Source organism: Aedes albopictus, chromosome 3, assembly GCF_035046485.1.
Source record: "Aedes albopictus strain Foshan chromosome 3, AalbF5, whole genome shotgun sequence".
In the NCBI taxonomy this organism is placed as follows: Eukaryota; Metazoa; Arthropoda; class Insecta; order Diptera; family Culicidae; genus Aedes; species Aedes albopictus.
This window is the reverse complement of record NC_085138.1, coordinates 216,346,456-216,369,196: the sequence shown is the minus strand read 5'-3', so window position 1 is coordinate 216,369,196 and position 22,741 is coordinate 216,346,456. Positions and strand designations below refer to the sequence as shown.

The window sequence follows — 22,741 nt, the reverse complement described above, 5'->3', positions numbered from 1 at the left end:
CTGTTGCCACCACATCTCCGTTCCGGTTGGATATCTTGCAATCATCCTCACCAAAGGTCACACTCAAGCCCTTCCGTGCCAGTTGGCTCACGGAAATCAAGCTCGATGCAAGTCCTGGCACGAACTGCACGTCGCTCATTTCTATCTTCACGGCGTTCTCCTCGTCGTCGACCCCATACAGCACACCACTTCCATGGCCGTATATCTGGGTGCGGTCTCCATCGGCGAGGGTAATCCATCCACCTTCGTACTTCTCCAACGAGGAAAAGAACGACTCGTCGGAGGTCATATGAGCGCTGGCTCCGCTGTCGATTATCCACGACGAAAATCCACTACCGGCGGTGAACACGACGCTTTTCGCCTCGGTGTGAGCCGATTTAGCTTTCACGTTCTCTTTCTTCGTTGCTTCGTCCCTCTGGGACGCAAGGTACTTCCGGCAGTTGCGCCGAAGGTGGCCGGGCTGCTTACAATAATGGCATGTTCGGGATTCCTTACCTTGTTTGCTTTTCGTGGTACTCATCTGGGAGCGCATCGCCTTTTCTGGTTTAGACGCAGGCCCATCTCGCTCCCGGCGACGCTGAAACTCGTCCATCAAACGCGCTTTGACGATGTCCATCGAGATTTCGTCGTCCGCCCTGCTGTCGAGTACCGAAACAATCCCATCGAATGACGGGGGAAGGCTGCGTAAAAGCATACAAATTTTCGTGTCGGCATCCAAACGCGTGCCGGAGGCATCCAGTCGGTCAAACAGCTCATTCATTTCGCTGAGGTGCTGTTCTAGATCACCGTTTTCCCCTAAGTTAACCGCGCACAATCGCTTCAATAGCGATACCCGAACCGAACGACTGGTTTTCTCGTGATAGCACTTCAACGCTTCGAAAACATCACGCGCGAACCTCTTGTTTTTAACGAGCGGAAGCTGGCTATCCTCCAGCAGCAAAACGATTGTCGCTTTTGCTTTCCTGTCATCACTACACCAATCTTCGTCGCGGTCTTCTTCTTCAGTTGGGACCGGATCACTCACTATGTGCCAAAGATCTTCACGGCTGAGCAGCATTTCTAGACGTATTTTCCACGTCTGCCAGTTTTGTCCATTTAGCTTTGGCACAGCAAATCACGCGTCAGCCATCGTTCACTTTTCGCGCACTACCCCAAGCACTAACCGCTCACGTTTCCAAAGTGAGATCGAATGTAAACAAAACACACTTCGAGTCGGAGGGACTCGGCTCTTCTTCACTCACTTTTCTTCGGGCGAAGCGCCGACTGCCCGGAACAGCATGGAAAACGTAACGGTTTCTTCACTCACTCTAAGTGTCACTAACACTAGGCAATCTTCGCTCCCGTTGCTCTAACACCGAGCGGAGCACTCTCCCACGATTTCTTCTTTCTCCAGTAGAGGGAATAACACCCCAAGGAACAATTCAAAGTCATAAATAAGCATGCATGTCGAACTATTGTTGGTTTATAACAATCGTAGCTGAACAAAACCAAATGCTGAATAATAAGCTGAAATGATGCTATTTACATTGTAAATAAGCCAGAATACAACATTTGGCACGTATGTGAACAGCAATTGAATTATAAGCCTAACAAACGTCAGCAATTTTTGTTTGTTCGATTTGCCCTTACTAGCTTTAATATAAGCTGAAGAAGAACTTTTTTGTATGCGTTAAAAAGCTTATGTTCCTCAGTTTCCGAAAGCTGATTATTGTGGTCTACATAAGTTGAACCAGTGGCGTCTCGTAACCTCACTTTTTACCTGTTCAACAACCCTGAAAGTTGCATTTGCGGAAAATTCAGGATCCGAATCAAACTGAAAATGGGCGGAAACGGCTATTCTCGTCATTTTCTACAAATTACACGCCAATTTATTGCGAAAACTCAAGAATTTGCATTCGTTGAACAGGTAGAGTTGAGGTTAGGGAATCGCCACTGAGTTGAACAAACGCTTTTGATGTTTAATACTTCAACTATTGTGGGAACGTTCAATAATGGTTTAACAGTAAGCTGTATAAACGGGTTTATGATTTATTTGTTCGATTATCACTTTTCGATTGAACAACAGATCAAAATGATTATAATACAGCAGTACTGGAACGTTCCTCATTATTAAATATGTATTGATGTGTGTTGCACACCAATGCGAAATATTCGAAACATTTGCTAATTTTCATAGCAATTTCAAAGTTATAGTCATCTTCACAACTTCCTTTTAATAAATATTTACAACCTTTCATAAATCTAAATATTGATCTTTCACAGCTTTGTGAAGATGTTTCACTCTTAGCGAGCTACTTACGAATTCCAGGATGGCGTAGTCGGTAAGGCATGCGACGGGTGATTGGGTGATTGGGAGATCACGAGTTCAAGTCCCAAGTTGAGAAATTTTTAAAAGAGCTTGTGTGTTATAAATGCGTTTAGATGCGACAAATAAACATGATTGGACTATGATTGCACCGCGCACTTCAATTTGTTTTTGTTTTCGCAGCAGATTATTATAGCTGAATACAAGTTTTACCCCAGACATACATGTGATACGAGTGTGATTCCTGTACAACGGTACCTAATTGAAATCTTCAATACAAACACAAGTTTAAAGGTATGGGTACAAAATCAAAGATAAAATTGTCAACTGCATTATATAACGATACAGTATATACATACAGTATATACATTCCGCTACTAAATTTACGCCGAACGAAATTATGTTTAATCAGAACAATATTGCGAACCCAGAGGAAGTTCTCAAAAACGCTCAAGCATTATTTTTGAAAACAAAAGAGAACATTTTAAGATCACAACAAAAACTGATAAAAGATAACGATAACAGAGAGGATCCGCCCCACTTAGAAGAAGGCCAGGAGGTATTTGTCATACCTAATATTCGAACGAAAACCCAGCCTAGGGCGAACAACTCAACTGTGAATTGGCGATTAAAAGTTGAGGTTATGTCGTGAAAATTTGGAAGTTTGAAAGGGAAATACCAGTTCCCCATCAGTTTAATCATTAATTTTTTGGTAAATTTATCGATAAAATGAATTTTTCTACCCCGATCCCACATTAAATTTTATCTGAAACGACTCAATCACTAAAATACGAAATGGGATTTCACAAAACTTAACCTCACTTTAGGAGGCCAATGAAACACACGATAAAACATTTAAAAACAAGAGAAACAATAAGAGACACAAAAATAAGATCAAGAGGTTAAAGAAATAAAAATATAACCGGTTTAATCTATCTTAATTGCAGATGCTTGCTACCCTCGTAGGAATTATCGTGCTGGCTTCAACCATGATGTGCCAAGAGTTATCGATTAGAAACTTACATCAAGACTCAATCCTCATGCAACAACTTGGTCCATGTAAAATCCAAATCGGAAATATTCGAATCATTCACCCCATCAAACTCACGGACCTTGAATTAACCATAAATCAACTTACCAATCTAGTGTATAACAGAAATAATAATAATAACGTACTAACAGAAATAAGCAAGCATAAAATTAGAGAACTGTACACAAACTTGCTACAAATCAAACCACGAACACACTACAGACGTAAAAGATGGGACGTCATTGGTACGACGTGGAAGTGGATTGCAGGAAGCCCTGATGCTCAAGACCTGCGTATCATCAACGGAACACTCAACGAACTAATCAATGAAAATAAAAACCAATACAAAGTAAACGAACAAATTAGCCAACGGATCGGAGAACTAACTAAAGTGATCAACCAAATTGTGGAAAGAACACAGTCGAACCAAATTTTACTCAACGACATCGACATAATAACAACAATATTGAACATCGACATCATCAACAGGATTCTTACTGGCATCCAGGAAGCCATATTGTTTTCAAAAGCACACATTACAAACAGCAAAGTACTATCTATGAAGGAAATTAACATAATCAAAACCATGTTAAATAATCAAGGAGTACAAGTAGACCTACCAGACGAAGCCCTTAACTTCGTTACACCAAAAATAGCAACAAGTAAGGACACCCTCCTTTACATTATACATGTCCCGCAATTAGAAACCGATGAATCAATGATCATCCGGATTTTTCCACTCACAATAAATAATTCAATTATCGAGGACTACCCAACATTCGTAATTAAACATGGGAAGCAGCTTTGGACTACTTCTAAACCGTAAGATTATGTGCAACTTAGCACGTTCATAAGGAAGTATGAAGATTTATGCATCCTACCACTCATTAGGGGAACAACAACTCACTGCAACACCAAAGTCGACAATGAAACAACAATGCAGCTTATCACCAACAATAAGTTGCTTATTACAAATGCACACAACAACGAACTATCATCTGATTGCGGACCCGACAATAGAAAACTGTCTGGGAATTTCATCGTGTCCTTCTCAAATTGTACAATCAACTTCATTCAGAACAAATTCACATCGACGGAAATTATTGACGAATCTGACACAATTCAAGGAGCCTTACACAAGTTAACAACCATCCTTCATTTAAAAACGATATTGCTACGATCAACAATATAACTCTCCTCAACAGGAATCAGCTAGCGAAAGTATTCTTGCAACAACAATCTATCGACATCTGGAAATGGAGCCTACTGGGAGGAATGTCACTATCAACAACATTAGTGGTAATCGCCTTTATCATCATAACTTTCCACCTAAGAGAATCTATCCACAGAATAGCCAGGAAAATCACCAAGCGACGGAAGCCTAAAGCTGTACCCAGAAGAAAGGATAATGAACCAAGTGTCGAGGACGCCACTTCTTTACCCCCCGGAAGAGTTACGGCATGAACCATCCACCACAAGGGAAACATCGAGCGCCTCGTCAGCAAGATCGTTCCGTGCTGCTACGACGTGGCACGCAACGTCATCAACTTTGAGCCTCTACTGCCGGAAACGCATAGTCAGCAGTTAAGAGTAACAAAACCAATTCGCGGACTGTGTCCGCTGTTCAGTTTCATATTATCAAGTGTCGCGTCGGTTCGTTACCGTTGGTGTCCCATCAATATACAATATATAAAAATGAGTTTGAAGTCCCTTTAAGGCAACAAAACTCACGAACCGGTGAACCAATCAGGATTACTTATGCAGGGTTTGATTTGTATTCATAATGGCAGTGTTTATATGCAGAAAAAGTTACAAACATTATTTTAAAATAGTATGAAAATTGTGAAAATACTGATTTTTGATGAGCCAGGAACAAATTCAGCGTGATCAATATTTATTAAATCAATCTAGAGTGCGTTGCTGCGATGACCTCAACAGTTGTCGAACCACCACAGCTTGGCAAGACAAAGTTTGCCGGGCCAGCTAGTATACAATATAATTAATTACAGTCCGGATTCGCTGGTTGGGTCACGACTGCGCCCCGATTAGCGAATCGTGTTCGTTCGTTGGGGCAACTGACAACTGATCAAAATGCTCTAGACACACGCAAGTGACGAGAAATACGTCACGGAACACTCACATACTTGCGTAAACGTTCTGTATACAGGAGCTGTGATGCGACGGCGGTCAGACGTCAAACTCGTTTTGACATCTATTTTGACATTGACAGTGCTTTTTAGTTGGGTTTTGCCCCAACCAGTGAACATTCAACCATCGAGACAGCCCATCTAACGAGCTCTCAACGAACGAATCGTCACTGTACTTAATCAAAATACAAGAAGAATCAGTGAATAGATCATTAATAATCTTTGAATTAAAAGTTAAATAAGTTTTCCCTTTTTTTTAAACCCCGAACCGCCCGTCTGACACAAGATTATATGTTGACGACATGCTCGTCGCTTCGGCTGATTAAGGAGAGATCAAGCGGGTGTTTGATGCTCTCACCGGAGAGTTCAAGCTGACTTGCTTGGGAGACGTGAGTCACTTCCTAGGCATGGAGGTGAAGCGCGAAGAAGGAGTTTTCAAACTTCGGTTGCTGACTTACATTGATTAGCTGATCGACAGATTCGGTATGAGCCAGGCCAAAGCAGCGAAAAGTCCTATGGATCCAGAGTATGCCAAAACCGTGGATGGCAGCAATGAACTCGAGAATCCGACGCAGTATCGAAGCCTGGTGGGTGGCCTTCTCTATCTTTCGGTATGTGCCCGACCGGATGTCGCTGCTAGTGCAGCAATACTTGGTCGGAAATTCGCTAAGCCCACAGAACGTGACTGGATCACCGCCAAACGTGTATTGCGGTACCTCCGCGGTACGAAAGATTACTACCTACACCTGAGAGCGGGTTCTGGTAGTGTATTGACGGGATACAGCGACTCAGACTGGGCTGACGATGTTGAAACCCGCCGATCAACGTCAGGATTTGTCTTCAAATACGGCGACGGAGCGATAGTTTGGGCTAGCAGCCGTCAAACGTGCGTGACACTCAGCTCGATGAAGGCCGAGTATGTTGCGCTTTGCGAGGCCAGCCAAGACGTCATTTGGCTGAGACACCTCCTGAAGGATTTGGACGAGGAACAGCTGAAGCCGACGATTCTTAGAGAGGACAACCAGAGTTGTATAACGTTCGTGAAGACAGGTAGATCAAGTCGTAGGTCGAAACACATCGACACGAAGGAGCGATTCGTGGAGGAGCTCTGCAGGACTGGACAGTTATCCCTGGAGTACTGCCCGACCGACGTTATGGCTGCTGATGTTCTAACCAAGCCGTTGGGACCGATCAAACTCGAGCGATTCCGGGAAATGCTCGGGGTTACAATGTAAAAATGCTGCACATTGAGGAGGAGTGTCGGGAGGCAATGATTACGCCCTTTCCATTTGTACAACTAGACATCCGCACACCCCTCGCTCAACTAGAGACAAAACACAATTATTCTCAATTTAGTTGAAAATCGGAGTTTTCGACTAGCGAACCTGAATTTTTCTCCAAATCCGTGCGTCGGAAATAACTTCGGAAGTGGTGCGCTGTATAGTAAACCTGGTCCGCTATACAGCGCACTACTTTCGAAGTTAGGTCCGACGCACGGATTTGGAGAAAAATCCAACTTCGCTAGTCGAAAATTCCGGGTTTCAGCTGCACGGAGAATATTATTAGAACAAAGTTTGCCGCGTTTTGTAAACGTGTCCGCGCTACCGAATAAATCTTTCTTTGTTAAATCGTAGTTTTTCCTCGCGAGTTTCTAATTATTTATCCCAGATTCCGATTCCCTGCGTCCGCTGGGTTCTTGGCTAGTGTCCGCCGCGTGTCGTCGATACTCTGCTCGTCGTCGTTTTCCACCGGGAAGGACGTTCCGGAGACAAAGACTCCAACAAATATAACCTAAATCACAAACCAACCAAATTCTTCGATTTCAGTATATTTTCGGTTAAATGTTCACTATAGTAGACATAGGGTGAAACAAATTGGTCAAAAAACGACAGCAGTGGAAAATAGTTGTTCTAGGCACAGTTGTACATGCCGACAAAAACGAAGCTTAACAGCCTGAATTTAAATTAACTGAACAAAAATGAACTCATTCGGCGTATTATTCATCCAAAATAGTTGCAACACTCGCCAGATCACGCTCCACCTGGTCCGCCCATCGTGCTCTCTGCGCTCCACGCCTTCTTGTGCCAACCGGATCAGTTGCAAACACCAGCTTTGCAGGGTTGTTGTCCGGCATTCTTGCAACATGCCCTGCCCACCGTATCCTTCCGGCTTTGGCCACCTTCTGGATGCTGGGTTCGCCGTAAAGTGCAGCGAGCTCGTGGTTCATTCTTCTCCGCCACACACCGTTCTCCTGCACACCGCCGAAGATCGTCCTTAGCACCCGTCGCTCGAAAACTCCGAGTGCTTGCAGGTCCTCCTCGAGCATCGTCCATGTCTCGTGTCCGTAGAGAACCACCGGTCTTATTAACGTCTTGTACATGGTACATTTGGTGCGGGGGTGAATCTTTTTTGACCGCAGTTTCTTCTGGAGCCCATAGTAGGCACGACTTCCACTGATGATGCGCCTTCGTATTTCACGGCTCACGTTATTGTCAGCCGTTAGCAAGGAACCGAGGTAGACGAATTCTTCTACCACCTCGAAAGTATCCCTGTCTATCGTAACATTGCTGCCAAGGCTTGTCCTGTCTCGCTCAGTCCCACCTACCAGCATGTACTTTTTCTTAGCCGCATTCACCACCAGTCCGACCTTTGCTGCTTCACGTTTCAGACGGGTGTACAGTTCTGCCACCGTTCCAAATGTTCTGGCAATAATATCCATGTCATCCGCAAAACAGACAAATTGGCTGGATTTCGTGAAGATCGTACCCCGGCTGTTGAGCCCGGCTCGTCGCATAACACCTTCCAGGGCGATGTTGAATAGTAGGCAGGAAAGTCCATCACCTTGTCGTAGTCCCCGTCGAGATTCAAATGAACTGGATAGCTCACCCGAAATCCTTACGCTGTTCTGCACACCGTCCATCGTTGCTCTTATCAGTCTAGTCAGCTTCCCGGGAAAGCTGTTCTCGTCCATAATTTTCCATAGCTCTGTGCGGTCGATACTGTCGTATGCCGCTTTGAAGTCGATGGTGCGTTGGGACCTGGTATTCACGGCATTTCTGGAGGATTTGCCGTACGGTGAAGATCTGGTCCGTTGTCGACCGGCCGTCGATGAAACCGGCTTGGTAACTTCCCACGAACTCATTTACTTTAGGTGAAAGACGACGGAAGATGATCTGGGATAGCACTTTGTAGGCGGCATTCAAAACGGTGATCGCTCGAAAGTTCTCACACATTAACTTGTCGCCTTTCTTGTGGATGGGACAGATTATCCCTTCCTTCCACTCCTCCGGTAGCTGTTCGGTTTCCCAGATCTTGACTACTAACTGGTGCAGACAGGTGGCCAACTTTTCCGGGCCCATCTTGATGAGTTCAGCTGCGATACCGTCCTTACCAGCCGCTTTGTTGTTTTTGAGCTGGTGGATGGCATCCTTAACTTCCCTCAGCGTGGGAGTTGGTTCGTTCCCGTCCTCTGCTGCACCAACATAGTCATTTCCTCCGCTGCCTTGGTCCTCCGTGCCTACATTCTCTTCGCCATTCAGGTGCTCGTCGAAGTGCTGCTTCCACCTTTCGATCACCTCACGTTTGTCCGTCAGGAGGCTCCCTTCCTTATCCCTGCATATTTCGGCTTGCGGCACGTAGCCTTTGCGGGATGCGTTGAGCTTCTGGTAGAACTTGCGTGTTTCCTGTGAACGGCACAGCAGTTCCATTTCCTCGCACTCCGCTTCTTCCAGGCGGCGCTTTTTCTCCCGGAAGAGACGGGTCTGCTGCTTCCGCTTCTGTCTGTATCGCTCCACATTCTATCGGGTTCCATGCTGCAGCATTACCGCCCGCGCTGCATCCTTCTCCTCCAGAACCGCTCTGCACTCCTCGTCGAACCAATCGTTTCGTCGACTCCGTTCTACGTACCCGATTGTGCTCTCGGCTGCGTTGTTGATGGCTGCTTTCACTGTACTCCAGCAGTCCTCTAGAGGGGCCACATCGAGCACACCCTCGTCCGGCAACGCTGCCTCGAGATTCTGCGCGTATGCGGTGGCGACACCCGATTGCTTCAGTCGCTCTAGATCGTACCGGGGCGGCCGCCGGTAATGTACGTTATTAATAACGGAGAGTTTTGGGCGCAGTTTAACCATCACCAGGTAGTGATCGGAGTCGATATTAGCGCCACGATAGGTCCTGACGTCGATAATGTCGGAGAAGTGCCGTCCATCAATCAGAACGTGGTCGATTTGCGATTCCGTTTGTTGTGGTGATCTCCAGGTGTAACGATACGGGAGGCTGTGCTGGAAGAAGGTGCTACGAATGGCCATGTTCTTGGAGGCGGCGAAATCGATGAGGCGTAGGCCATTTTCGTTCGTCAGCTGGTGGGCGCTGAACTTTCCAATCGTCGGTCTGAATTCCTCCTCCTGGCCTACCTGAGCGTTTAGATCCCCTATGATGATCTTGACGTCGTGGTTTGGGCAGCGGTCGTACTCGCGTTCGAGCTGTGCGTAAAATGCGTCTTTGTCATCATCAGTGCTTCCGGAGTGAGGGATGTGCACGTTTATTATGCTAATGTTGAAGAATCGGCCCTTGATTCTCAACCTGCACATTCTTTCGTCGATCGGCCACCAACCGATCATGCGCCTCTGCATGTCGCCCATCACTATAAAAGCTGTTCCCAGCTCACGTGTGTTGCCGCAACTCTGGTAGATGGTATGATTACCTCTAAACGTTCGCACCATAGATCCTGTCCAACACACCTCCTGCAGCGCTACGATTCCGAACCCGCGGTCCTTCAGTATATCGGCGAGTATGCGGGTGCTCCCGATGAAGTTGAGAGATCTGCAGTTCCACGTACCGAGCTTCCAATCGCAAGTCCCTTTTCGTCGCTGTGGTCGTCGCCATTGGTATCGGTTCGCATTCTTCTCTTGTTGATTTTCCGGTGCTAGTCTTTTTTACGGCTAGCTCGCAGGGCCTGACACCAACCCACTAACCCAGGGAGCTGGGCTTACCTTCCCGGAAGCTACGGGTTCTGCATTGACATTTCCTCCAACTACAGTGCTAAATAGCTAGGCTCGAGCGCCAGTCTTCGCCGGGGGTGGTGTTTTTAATGGGCGCCCAGGAGATAATATTTTACCTGAGCTTCCACCCCAATAGATGCTAAATAGACTTTAAAAGGATAGATGTATCAAAAAACTAAACTGTTTTGACATCTTGCCAGGTAAAGTTGGCAAAAACCTTAGGGTGTCCATATTGCCCCGCCTACCCCTATTCATCATGAAAAAAATGGGATTAATATGCGCTTAAAAAATCGAGTTTTGCAACGAGTTTCAAAACATTTTTGCAATGAATACCAAATCACTAGAATATGATCATTTCTATCAGTACCATCATGCTTCGCGGTGGTTCGATGGGAACAGTGATGTGTTCCATCATGCTAGACACTAAATTTTTATCAAGCAAGCTGTACCATAACTGTACGTGTTGGGAACGGAATCTAAAAAAAAGAAACTCGCGAAACGTTTTAGAATTCACCGTACTTTATTACGTCTACTTTGCTCTACAGTGGAAATGGTTATGAAAAAATGTATGTTGTGTTCTTCTCAGATGGGTCGAATTGCGTTCTTCCCAGTTCGCTGTCTTGCGTTCTTCCCAATTCGCTGTGTTGCGTTCTTCCCAATAGGCTCCGCACGGGGGGTGCGGTGATGGTGAATTGAAAATCAGGAACATCTGGGAATGAGCTTGCTTGAGCTTGATTGACCGCCCGTGGATGCTACTCCAGTATCGCCAGACCAGCTACACTCACACAAGGACCAATGAGATAACTGCCGGGGACTAGCAGGCATCTTCAGTGTGTGAGCGTTGGTGATCTTCTATTTTTAGGCGACAATGGCGCCTGCCACGTCAGGTTGCAGGTCAATGTGGGGAAGGGGTAAGGAAGTGATGATTGCAATCGTTTGTATCCACATCTGGCCGAATATACCTCTGCGCCAGCACAAATTCATGCGGATGTTGGAGTGTTGGTGGGAATTGGTTGGCAGAAGGTTCACACATTGGTGTGTGGATACCAGAGGAAGGTGATAGAATTGTGTGTTTTTATTATTTTGAAGATGTGCGGCACAGCTCGCTTGATTGCATAACTTGTAGGCGTTTTCTAATAGGATTGTGACACTGTGCTGTGAAAGTTTGGAAGGAAGGGAAACGGCCTTTTCAACCCGTTTCTGTTCTAGCGACGGCTATGAACATGTTTATATACATGAGTTGTATATGTAGAGAGCAGAGAGAAAGTATATAGAAAAATACAAAGTAGGAGGAAAGGGACGGGCCAGGGATTGAACCCAGGACCTTCTGCATATAAATCAGAAGCGGTAGCCACTAGACCACCAAGCCCGTCTAAAATCAGGAACATCTGGGAATGGTTATGAAAAAATGTATGTTGTGTTCTTCTCAGATGGGTCGAATTGCGTTCTTCCCAGTTCGCTGTCTTGCATTCTTCCCAATTCGCTGTGTTGCGTTCTTCCCAATAGGCTCCGCACGGGGGGTGCGCTGATGGTGAATTGAAAATCAGGAACATCCTCCCGCCCCTTGAGACACTGTGCCTCAATTATCCAACAATGGGCACATCTTGCTCACCGAACGCTGAAGCTCCGTTTGACCGCGACGAAGGGTAACGGTCCGAACTCTGCCTTCCTTGTCGGGGTGAACCTCCGAGATTCTGGCCATCTCCCATTGTGATGGTGGTAGGTTCTCGTTCTTAATTGTGACTAACTGTCCTACTTTCAGATTTGGTTGGGTACCGGACCATTTGTGACGAGACTGAAGAGTGGCCAGATACTCGTCCTGCCAACGGCGCCAAATCTCATCGGTGTACCTCTGAAGTCTTTGGTACATGTCCAAACGGTTAACTGGAAGATGCTTGATTCCTTGCTCCGGGATCAAATTGAGAGGTTGGCCAATTAGGAAATGAACCGGTGTGAGTGGTTCTACACAACCTGGGTCCGCGGATATAGCACAGAGCGGCCGAGAATTCAGGCATGCCTCTGTCTGTACTAACTCTTCAAATGTGAGTGGCTCCTTACCGATAACAGCTCGAAGATGCTTTTTGGCGCTTTTCACCGCCGCTTCCCAGATCCCTCTTTTGTGAGGGGATGACGGTGTGATGAACTGCCACTTGATGCCCTTATTCGCCAGAAACTGCACCACCGCTTCGTAGTGTGGCATTGACTGCACCAGTTCGTAAACCTCCTTCAAATCCTCGTTGGCTTCAATGTCGGTGCTAGCTTGGAGCTGGTTGCTAGCACCAATAAAGTTGGTACCGTTGTCTGACCAAAGTTCCAAACAGAGTCCTCGTCTTCCCACAAAACGTTTGAGGGCCATCAAAAAGGAGTTCGTGGAGAGGTCGCCTGCTGCCTCGAGATGGACGGATTTCGTTGACAGACAAATGAAAACTGAGATGTAGCCTTTCGTAGTCCTTGATCCTCGCAGATGACTGGATTTGACAAGAACGGCATAATCAACACCCACGTGAGTGAATGCTCGTGTTGGTGTGGTTCGTATAGCTGGCAGATTCCCCATCAGCTGAGATGCTGTCTGTCCCTTTAGACGAACACAGGTTACGCAATCCTTGACCACCTGCCGAGTCACAGTACTGCAACCTAAAATCCAAAACCGCTGATTCAGAGTAGCAATTAGAAGTGATGGACCACAGTGCAGATTCTCCACATGAATCTGCTCCGCCAGCAGACGCGTGTAACGATGGGTCTTTGGCAAAATGATGGGGTGTTTCCTGTCATACGATATGGGGGAGTTCTGAAGTCTGCCTCCAACCCGCAGAATGCCGTCTCCGTCAACGAACGGGAACAACTGCCTGAGCCTACTTTTTCGCGAAACCTCCTTGCCTTGATTGAGACGCTGAATCTCATTGCCAAACTCGTCACGTTGCGCTAAACGAATCATTGCAGAATCTGCCGAGCGAAGTTCGTCCACAGTCAAGAACCCGTTTGGTCTGGAACGACGCGGCTTTACAGCTCTCTTGACTTGAGCCAGAACTCGGACCGCCGAGTTCAGTTTTGATGGTCGCTGAAGAATTGCTGATTCAATTTCGAAGGTTGTTCCTGGACGTTCGACTGAGGTCAGAAATGTAGAAAATTCCTTTGTCCTTTCCTCGAGGAGATCTTCATCCGCAACAAGTCCCGGGTTTGATGAACTCCATGCTGATTCATCTTCGCAGAGCCATGCTGGGCCTCGCCACCACAGGCTGTAGTTCACTAGTTCTGTTGGTGACATTCCACGCGATGCACAGTCCGCCGGATTCTCCTTGCTTGATACGTAGTTCCATCGATTCCGCGGCATGAACTCCTGAATGGCCGATGTCCTATTTGCCACATACGTCTTCCACCGCCGAGGTAGGGCAGAGAGCCATTGTAGCACAATTGTCGAGTCAGTCCAAGCGCGATACTCCACTTGCAAATGACCGAGCGAAAGAGACAGCTTTTGCATTAGATCGGTCAGTAGAACCGCTGCGTTGAGTTCAAGTCTAGGGAGCGTTACTTGTTTCACAGGTGCCAGCTTCGTTTTTGCAGCAAAAAGCTGGACATGTACCTCACCTTCACCGTCTATTGATCTCGCGTAAACCACTGCTGCATAGGCCGTCTCAGAGGCGTCGCAAAAGCCCAACAGCTGAATGTGCCCATTGTGGTTGGGTATCCACCGTGAAATGCGTACCTGTTCCAGTTGATTGAGGTTGTTCCTTAAATCCAGCCATTCTTGCAAAACCGCTTCAGGAAGAGGATCGTCGAAGTGCAAATCGTACAACCACGTTTGTTGGTAGCAGATCTTCGCCTTGATAATGACCGGAGATAACCATCCAAAGGGGTCAAAAAGCCTCGACGATTCTGATAGGAGCTGCCTTTTGGTTACACCTACTTCCTCTGGAAGGCAGACCTTGAAGATAAAAACGTCTTCGTATGGCAGCCACTGCACGCCCAGTGCCTTGACTACGCTTCGTTCACCGTTGAGCTGCAGAGGAACGGCTTCAATTTGAGCTTCACTGACATCTTCGAGCAATGCTGGCTGGTTCGTAGTCCACTTCCGTAAGGGGAATCCCGCTGCATCTAGTATTTGCACTATTTGTTTTCTCAGGGTGCACGCTTCTTCAAGGGAATCAGCTCCTGGCATCAGGTCGTCCACGTACCGATCCTCGATGATATGTTCGGCTGCGCTTGGATAGATGCTGGAGGAACTCCTCGCCGCACGTACAAGAGCTTCAATTGCAAGGTAGGCCGCACATCCTGTACCGTATGTCACGGTAAGCAGTCGGTAGTGTTCAATTGGATCGTTGGCATTGGTGCGCCAAATGATTCTCTGATAGTCGATGTCACGACGGTCGACCATCACCTGCCTATACATTTTCGTCACATCAGCGACGTTCGGAACCGCGAAAGGACGACCAACAAGTCCGGATTTATGTTGGGTCCAACGTAGAGCGTTTGATTGAGGGATATGCCGGTTGTTGAAGGGCACGACCCATAAAAAACGACTCGTAGTTTAGTCGAGAGACTATCCTCCTTTGTAACAGCGTGATGGGGAAGGTAATAGCAGTTACTTCCTACATCTACTTCCGAATCAGGGATGCGCTCCATGTGACCTAGGCTGGCATAATCCTTCATAAAGGCTTTGTAGCATTCCTCGAATTCCGGATCTGTTTTGAATCTCCGTTCCATGGCATGCAGACGTCGCACTGCCGCAGTGTAGATTTCACCGATCTCATGCTTCTTGTTGTTGAACGGCAATCGCACGATAAAACGACCGCTTCCGTCACGGCTGTAAGTTTTTTCGCAGTGCTCCATCACTAGCTGCTCCTCAGGAGTGAACTGTTTCGCTTTTTGCAGTTCCTCGGACTCCCAAAACATCCGAAGGGTTTTGTCGATATCAATCTCACTGCAAAGACTGAATGCCGCATCGTTGTCATCGCTGTCGTTGTGCTTACCGGAAATGATCCAGCCGAAAACCGAGTTCTGGGCCACGGGTTGTTTGAACTGATCACGTATTTGTCCATCACGGAGTACCGAGAGAAACACATCAGCTCCCAGGATGACGTCGATAGGACTAGCTTTGTTGTAAACCGGATCAGCAAGGTTGAGTTTCTGCAAATTCCTTAGCTGGGCTTCGTCAAGCTGCAAGCGTGGTAGAGGCGCTGTCAACCGTCCAAGGATGTAACGTCAGTGGATAGTGTAAGCGTCAGTGGATAGTGTAAGCGTCAGTGGATAGCACCACCGAGTCGCTGAATCTCGATGAAATGAACAGGTGAACGACTCCCTTTGTCGTCCCTGCTGCTAGCTGCGAGAGACCAGTAACGACCAGTCTTGCATTCTTTCGAGGAATCCCCAGTCTGGCTGCAAATTCCTGAGTGATCAAAGACACCTGCGATCCAGAGTCGATTAGCACTCGAGCCTCATGGAGCAGTCAGTGTTGGCCTCTGATCTTCACCAATGCTGTTGGTAGGATAGTGATTGAACTGGCTGGAAATCGTTTGGAGTTCGCCGCCAGTCCGCCCGAGCAGGCCACCACCTCGTTGGTGCTGCTATCCTGTAGCTGTGTTGTTGAAACAGGCTTCTCCTCTGCAGGATTCGTTGTAGCTGTCTGTTGCTTCTGATTGTTCTGGCAGAGCAACGTGTGATGTCGTTGTTTACAATTGCTGCCTTTGCACACGTTCGTAGACGGACAATTACGAGCTGCATGTACACCCTTCAAGCAGTTGAAACATAACAAACAAAAACCGGTTCGTAATTTGCGTCGGAGATGGGAAAAGCGATAACAAGGCTTCTCGCTTCGCCGTCGAGGTAGCTAGGCAGATACTGCAGTTTCAGCACGTCGCTAATGTCCTCGCGGTTATGTATACCCGTCTCGAACAGGTCCTTGAATGTCCTCCATTCTTTCCTATCTCCACGGAAGACGGGAACAGAAAAAACCGGTAGACGAAGATTTGCGTTGGGGTGAGCTGGTGCTGGTGAAGGATTTTCCGCTTGCGTACGCTGTTGTGGGGCAGCAAGTTCTCCAATGTTGGTAGACACGGTAGTTTGCGCTTTCAGGAAACGTTCCTGAGTCTCAACCAATGATTTGATCGCTTGGCGAAAATCGTCCGGCAAACTAGCAATCGTGTCATCACTACCGTGGTCGCGCGTATCATCCAAATATGTGACGTAGATGGTTTTTACGGCGTAGTAAATGTGTTCAAACTCCGTCCGGTGGTTAAAAATCGCCTCCATCGGTTCTAGGGTGTCCGACGCAAGTTCCAGCTCCGACTGCACATTTTCAAACGCCGCTCGAGTGTCCCGCAATCTTTCCAGCCGCTCCGTAACCTCTGAAGGATGGGGCTGGCGCTGGCGAATCGATTTCGCCGCTGCGTGTTCCCACTGCAATTTCGCGAACAACGTATTCCGACGTTTCACAGCGTTTTCCATCGCGCCGATCCCGAATTATCCGCGACCGAAGGACCAAATTTGTACGTGTTGGGAACGGAATCTAAAAAAAAGAAACTCGCGAAACGTTTTAGAATTCACCGTACTTTATTACGTCTACTTTTCTCTACAGTGGGAATGGTTATGAAAAAATGTATGTTGTGTTCTTCTCAGATGGGTCGAATTGCGTTCTTATATAGCATATAGTGTCTTTAGTTCTTCCCAGTTCGCTGTCTTGCGTTCTTCCCAATTCGCTGTGTTGCGTTCTTCCCAATAGGCTCCGCACGGGGGGTGCGCTGATGGTGAATTGAAAATCAGGAACAATAACCGTAACAATTTGGCAAGCTCTCTAAAAAGGTATTAGAAAATTTTTTTGAGTGTCATCCTAACTGCCCATAATCGCATAGTTGACGTAACCACCATTGACAATGACAGTACTCACAAGCTAATATCTATCAAATGAACATAATTGTGACTAGTTTTATTCAATAGAGCACAAGATCTAATCACTAGCTAGATATAAACGTGGAAAAAATCATAAACTTTTCATTAATCATTGTTAAAATTTCAAAAGTGTGTTGAAAACTACAGTGGCGCTTACGTCAACTATGCGATTATGGGCAGCTAAGTTTGTTTGTAAAAAAAACAATATATCTCTTGAACCATAAGAGACGAAAATGTTTATTGTTACCTTAAATTATTGAAGGACCGGGTTAAAATAAATAGAAACTTCAATGTAAATGTACTTTCGACTTCCAAATCAGTATGACAAATTTTCAAAACTATCAACACGGTGCTTTTTTGAAGGCTTTCAATCTAATGTAAAAACTTGATTGTCCCAAACCCGATGTGCATATTTTATATTGACGACCCGCCGGCTATAAGTTATCATTTTCTTTCTTTATCATCGTCTCCATCCGTAACCAAACGTTTTACAATTTTATCGTTCCTAAGTGTACATGTTTCTTAGGGCCGATTTCTTCACCCGGGCTTAAATTTTAAACCAGGCTTAGCAAAATTTTAAGCCAGGCTTAACTTTTTTTCGATTTCTTCACATCGGCTTAACCACTAAACCCGGTTTAATAAAGCTACGGTTTACGTTAAGTGTGGCTTATTTTAAGCGGTGCTCTGAGGTGGCTTAGCAGCGCTAAGCCAGGCCTAAGCCGAATATTGCAGAGTTTGGGTTTCTTCACCTGCTTCATGGATACATTTTTGAAACAGCAGAAAATATTTTTAATGAAACATGTACACTTAGGAACGATACAATTGTAAAACTTTTGGATACGGATGGAGGCGATCATATAGAAAATGATAATCTACATCCAGCGCGTAGAAAAGCGCGTATAAAATATTATTCAACGTCGGTTTTTGGGACAATCAAGTTTTTACATTAGATTGAAAGTCTTCAAAAAGGCACCGTGTTTGCAAATTTGTCATCCTGATTTGGAAATCGAAAGCACATTCGCATTGAAGTTTCTATTTATTTTAATCCAGTCCTTTCCATAATGTCAGGTCACAATGAACAATGTTATGGTTCAAGAGATAAATATTATTTTTTAACAAATTACACTCAAAAAAATTCTTCTAATAACTTTTCATACACTGATTTCTCACAAAAACTATATATTCAACATTTTGACTCACAATTCTAAATATAAAAAGTATTATTCGTGGTGTACTTCTAAACATGACTTATTTTGAATACCTAATAGGGTGACGATGGCTATTATCGGCAGACTTGTTCTCTTTGTCGTGGGGGTTTTACGTTGACCAAAATTCCTGAAACATTGCCATATCATTCAGCTTAATTTGAAAGGATTTGTGGCCAACTTTGAGTTCAAAAGGTTTCAAAAAATCTTTCATGACGACGAAAACAAAACTGCCGGAAATACATAAGTTCCACTACCTAAAAATGACGCAAGTGGATTTTAAATATCGTTTCGCAACTCAGCACTATGAAATTTGATTTATACTTGCCGTATCATAACGGACTAGTTTTTCATACTATACGATGGTACTGATAGAAATGATCATATTCTAGTGATTTGTTTTTCACTGCAAAAATGTTTTGCAACTCGTTGCAGAGGAATTCCTGGAGGAATCACAGATACATTTCTAGAGAGAAGTTCCCTGGAAAAATCTCTTAAAGAAATTCCAGGAGGAACCCCTGGAGGAGTTCCTGAATGAGTTCTTGGAGGAATTTCTGGAGCAATAACTGGAGGTGTTCCTGAAAGAATTCCTGGACAAATTTCTGGAGGAATCTCAGAGGAACCTCTGGAAAAATTCATGGAGCTATCTTAGAAGAATTCCTAGAGAAACTTCTGGTGAATGTCTTGAAGGATTTTCAAAATTCATGGAGCTATCTTAGAAGAATTCCTAGAGAAACTTCTGGTGAATGTCTTGAAGGATTTTCTGGAAAAATCTCAGATGAATTCCTGGAGAAAAACATAAAGGAATTCCTCTAGGAATGCTTGAAGGGCTCCCCGAAAGAAATTTCTAGAGAAATGTTTAAGGGGAATCGCAGATAAATTCCTGCAGCAATTCCCAGATTCCTCAAAGAAAGTCCTGGATGAATTCATGAAAGAGCCTCTGAGGATGTTCCTGGAAAAATCTCTTGATGTATTCCTGGTTGATCTTGTGGAAGAATCTTTGGAGGAATCCCTGAAAAAATCCTGGAGGTATCTCGGAGTAATCCCTGAAGAAATTTCTGGAGAAATCCATGGAGGAAATCTTGGAGAATTTCTTGAAGAAATTCCTAGAGGAATCCCCGAAAGAAATTCCTGCAAGAATTTCTGGAAAAAATGTGTAGGAATCGCAAATAAATTCCTGGAAGAATTCCCGAAGGGATTCCTTAAACAAATTCAGGAAGAATTCCTGAAGGAACCCCTGGAGGTGTGCCTAGAGGAATCCTTGGACAAATTCCTTGAGGAATTCTGGGAGGAATCTCAGAGGAATTCCAGAAGAAATTCCTGGATGATCTAGTGGAAAAATCTCTGAAAGAATCCTTTTAAAAATTCTTAAAGGAATTCCTGGAAGAGTTGCTAGAGAAAACTCTGAAGGTATTCTTGAAGGAATCTCTGGCACAGAGAACAGACATCCAAGTCCAGTTCCGAAACTGTGTAAGGAATTTAACGGCCATTTGAAATCGAAAAAAAGTGGCAATAGCGTGGCGCTGCAATCGATTAATTTCCCATGCTAATTTAATTCACCACTTGAAATGTTTCAATTCACCACTGACTGTGGCAATATGGTGTTTGGCGGCGTTAGTGTTGTCATCGTGTATTGGTTTGCAACCTTACTCAAGTGAAGATTCAAATCCTTACACAACTTTCTGAGTGAAATTTGTTCTAGCCTGCATGTCTGTTCTCTGTGTCTCTGGTAAAATCTCAAAGGAATTCCTGGACAAAAACCTGAAGGAATTCCTGGACAAAAACCTGAAGGAATTCATCGAGGAATCCTTGGAGGAATTCCTGGATAAATTCCTGGAGGAATCCTCGGAGAAATTCCTGCAGGAACTCTTGTAGGAATCGCAGATAAATTCCTAGATAAATTCCCAAAGGGATCTCCTAAAGAAAGTCTTGGAAATATTCCTGCAGGAACCCCTGAAGGTGTTCCTGGAGAAATTCCTAGAGGGATCTCAGAGGAACTACTGGAGAAAACCCTGGATGCATTGCTGAAGAATCTTGTGGAAGAATCTCTGGGGAAATCCCTGGAAAAATTCCTGGAGGTACCCCAGAGGAAATGCCGAAGAAATCCCTGGAGAAACTCCTGGAGGAGTTTCTAGAGGAAATCCTGGAGGAACTTGAAGTAATCTCTGGAAAAATCTACCTGGAGAAAAATATGAAGGAATTCCTCGAGGAATTCTTGGAGAAATTCCTCTAGGAATTCCTGGAATAATTCCTGAGGAATCCCTGGAAGAAATTCATGTAGGAATCGTAGATAACTTTCTGGAGGAATTCCCGCAGGGACCCCTTAGAGAAGGTACTTGAAAAATTCCTGAAGGAGCCCCTGGAGGTGTTCCTGGAGGAATCCCAAGGCAAATTAGAAGAAATTTCTTTAAAATGGTCTAGACTCTGAAGCATCACACGACCAACACATTTTCAAAAAGTCACTATCGAAATGCAACTTTAACAAGACGATAATGGAGATTATTTATTGGAAGGCAACTGGATATCAAAACATAAAGCAACATTGCAACGCCTTTTCTGCAATGTGGCACTCCAACTTTGTACAATGAAAGGCAAATTCGAACACCGAATATTGTGGAACGATCATATGAAGTAGGTACTAAATCGAGGATCTTCGATACTAGCGTTTGGCAAAATATCATCAGTCTAGGTAGTTCATCATTATTAATTTCCTTCTGCATCCGAAAAAATTACCGAGCGATTTCGCTTTTCCTGCTCCAATTTCAGCGGATGTTTTGTTGTTGTTACTCCATACTGCATATAACGGGCATTTCAAAATATCGGCGGCTTAAAATGACGTTTCCATTGGAAAGTCACTGGAATGATATGGGAAAATTCGTTAAGCTTGGCTTAGCGTAAGCCATCGCCTTCATTTGCTAAGCCGGTGTGAAGAAATGCAAATATTTAAACCTGGCTTAAAAATTCGGCTTAACTTTAAGTGTGGTTTAAGATAAACCAGGCTTACGTCGTTAAGCCGGGTAGGTGAAGAAATCGGCCCTTAAAAAAATATATTCTGCCAAAAATTTATTTATGAAGAAGGTGAAGAAACCTAAACTCTGCAATTTGCGGCTTAAGCCTGGCTTAGCGCTGCTAAGCCACCTCAGAGCACCGCTTAAAATAAGCCACACTTAACGTAAACCGTAGCTTTATTAAACCGGGTTTAGTGGTTAAAGCGCTGTTTGCAGTTCAGAAGAAATTTTTCGGCCTATCCTGATGCATGGGAAATTCCTTGCCTGAATCGCCCAAGAAACCGTTTTTCTTCGATCACAGTACGCAGTTGCGAAGAAATGACAGTTCAAATGGCAGTCACCGTGGAAAGTTTCTGCCAGGAATTGGTCAAGAAGTTTCTTGAGCGATTCCTTTCAAACACCAAACTAGGCTTAAGCCGAGGTGAAGAAATTGAAAAAAAGTTAAGCCCGGCATAAAATGTTGCTAAGCCTGGTTTAAAATTTAAACCCGGGTGAAATCGGTCAAGAAGTTTCTTGAGCGATTCCTTTCAAACACCAAACTAGGCTTAAGCCGAGGTGAAGAAATTGAAAAAAAGTTAAGCCCGGCATAAAATGTTGCTAAGCCTGGTTTAAAATTTAAACCCGGGTGAAGAAATCGCGTTAAGCCAGGTTTAACTGTATGGGTAAGCCTGGCTTACGCGTTAAGCCGAGGTGAAGAAATCGGTCCTTAGTTTTCACCCAAGGAAGGTTTATGAGCCATAAAATATGGACAAATCGAGAGTTTTTGAAAATCCCTTCTCCATACATTTTGAACGGGGACTTGGAACGTCAGAAAACGCAGTAGGCAAGACAAAGCTAGTATCTTATAAAATGCATTATGTATTTATCAGTAAAGCGAGGTATGCACTTCAAACGGAATCGCCCAAGTAATTTTCGTTCAGTGCATTATTTTTCCGCGACCGGAATGGTCAAGAAATTTAACATAGCAAGCCCCATTTGATTTGACGTTTCGTTTCAGCTCCGTACTAGGATCCGGAATAAAGCAACGCTTTATTATTTCTTGAGCGATTCCTTGTCTGAATTTTCCACGCATCGAGATAGGCCAAGAAATTTCTCGCGATCAGCGTACTACCCATCATTTATCAGAATGTGTTAAATTATTGTATCCTATTACATATGACATAG

At 44.9% G+C, this 22,741-nt stretch overlaps 3 protein-coding genes across 3 annotated transcripts; all 3 read right to left on the bottom strand.

The window, feature by feature from the left end:
• Nucleotides 1–12,061: 12,061 nt before the first annotated feature.
• Nucleotides 12,062–14,869, bottom strand: LOC134290606 (uncharacterized). The gene has a single exon (XM_062857772.1). It carries the CDS (start codon nt 14,867–14,869, stop codon nt 12,062–12,064), a length of 2,808 nt encoding a protein of 935 aa, XP_062713756.1.
• Nucleotides 14,870–14,874: 5 nt separating this feature from the next.
• LOC134290605 (uncharacterized) lies at nt 14,875–16,200 on the bottom strand. Its single transcript, XM_062857771.1, has 3 exons — nt 16,192–16,200; nt 15,950–16,120; nt 14,875–15,636 (listed from the first exon to the last, which is right to left on the bottom strand). Exons 1-3 carry the CDS (start codon nt 16,198–16,200, stop codon nt 14,875–14,877), a joined length of 942 nt encoding a protein of 313 aa, XP_062713755.1.
• Nucleotides 15,718–19,204, bottom strand: LOC134291292 (uncharacterized). The gene is made up of 2 exons (XM_062858831.1): nt 17,612–19,204; nt 15,718–17,269 (listed from the first exon to the last, which is right to left on the bottom strand). The coding sequence occupies exon 2, from the start codon at nt 16,921–16,923 to the stop codon at nt 16,210–16,212; it is 714 nt and encodes a 237-aa protein (XP_062714815.1). The 5' UTR covers nt 16,924–17,269; nt 17,612–19,204; the 3' UTR covers nt 15,718–16,209.
• Between the last annotated feature and the right edge of the window lie 3,537 nt (nt 19,205–22,741).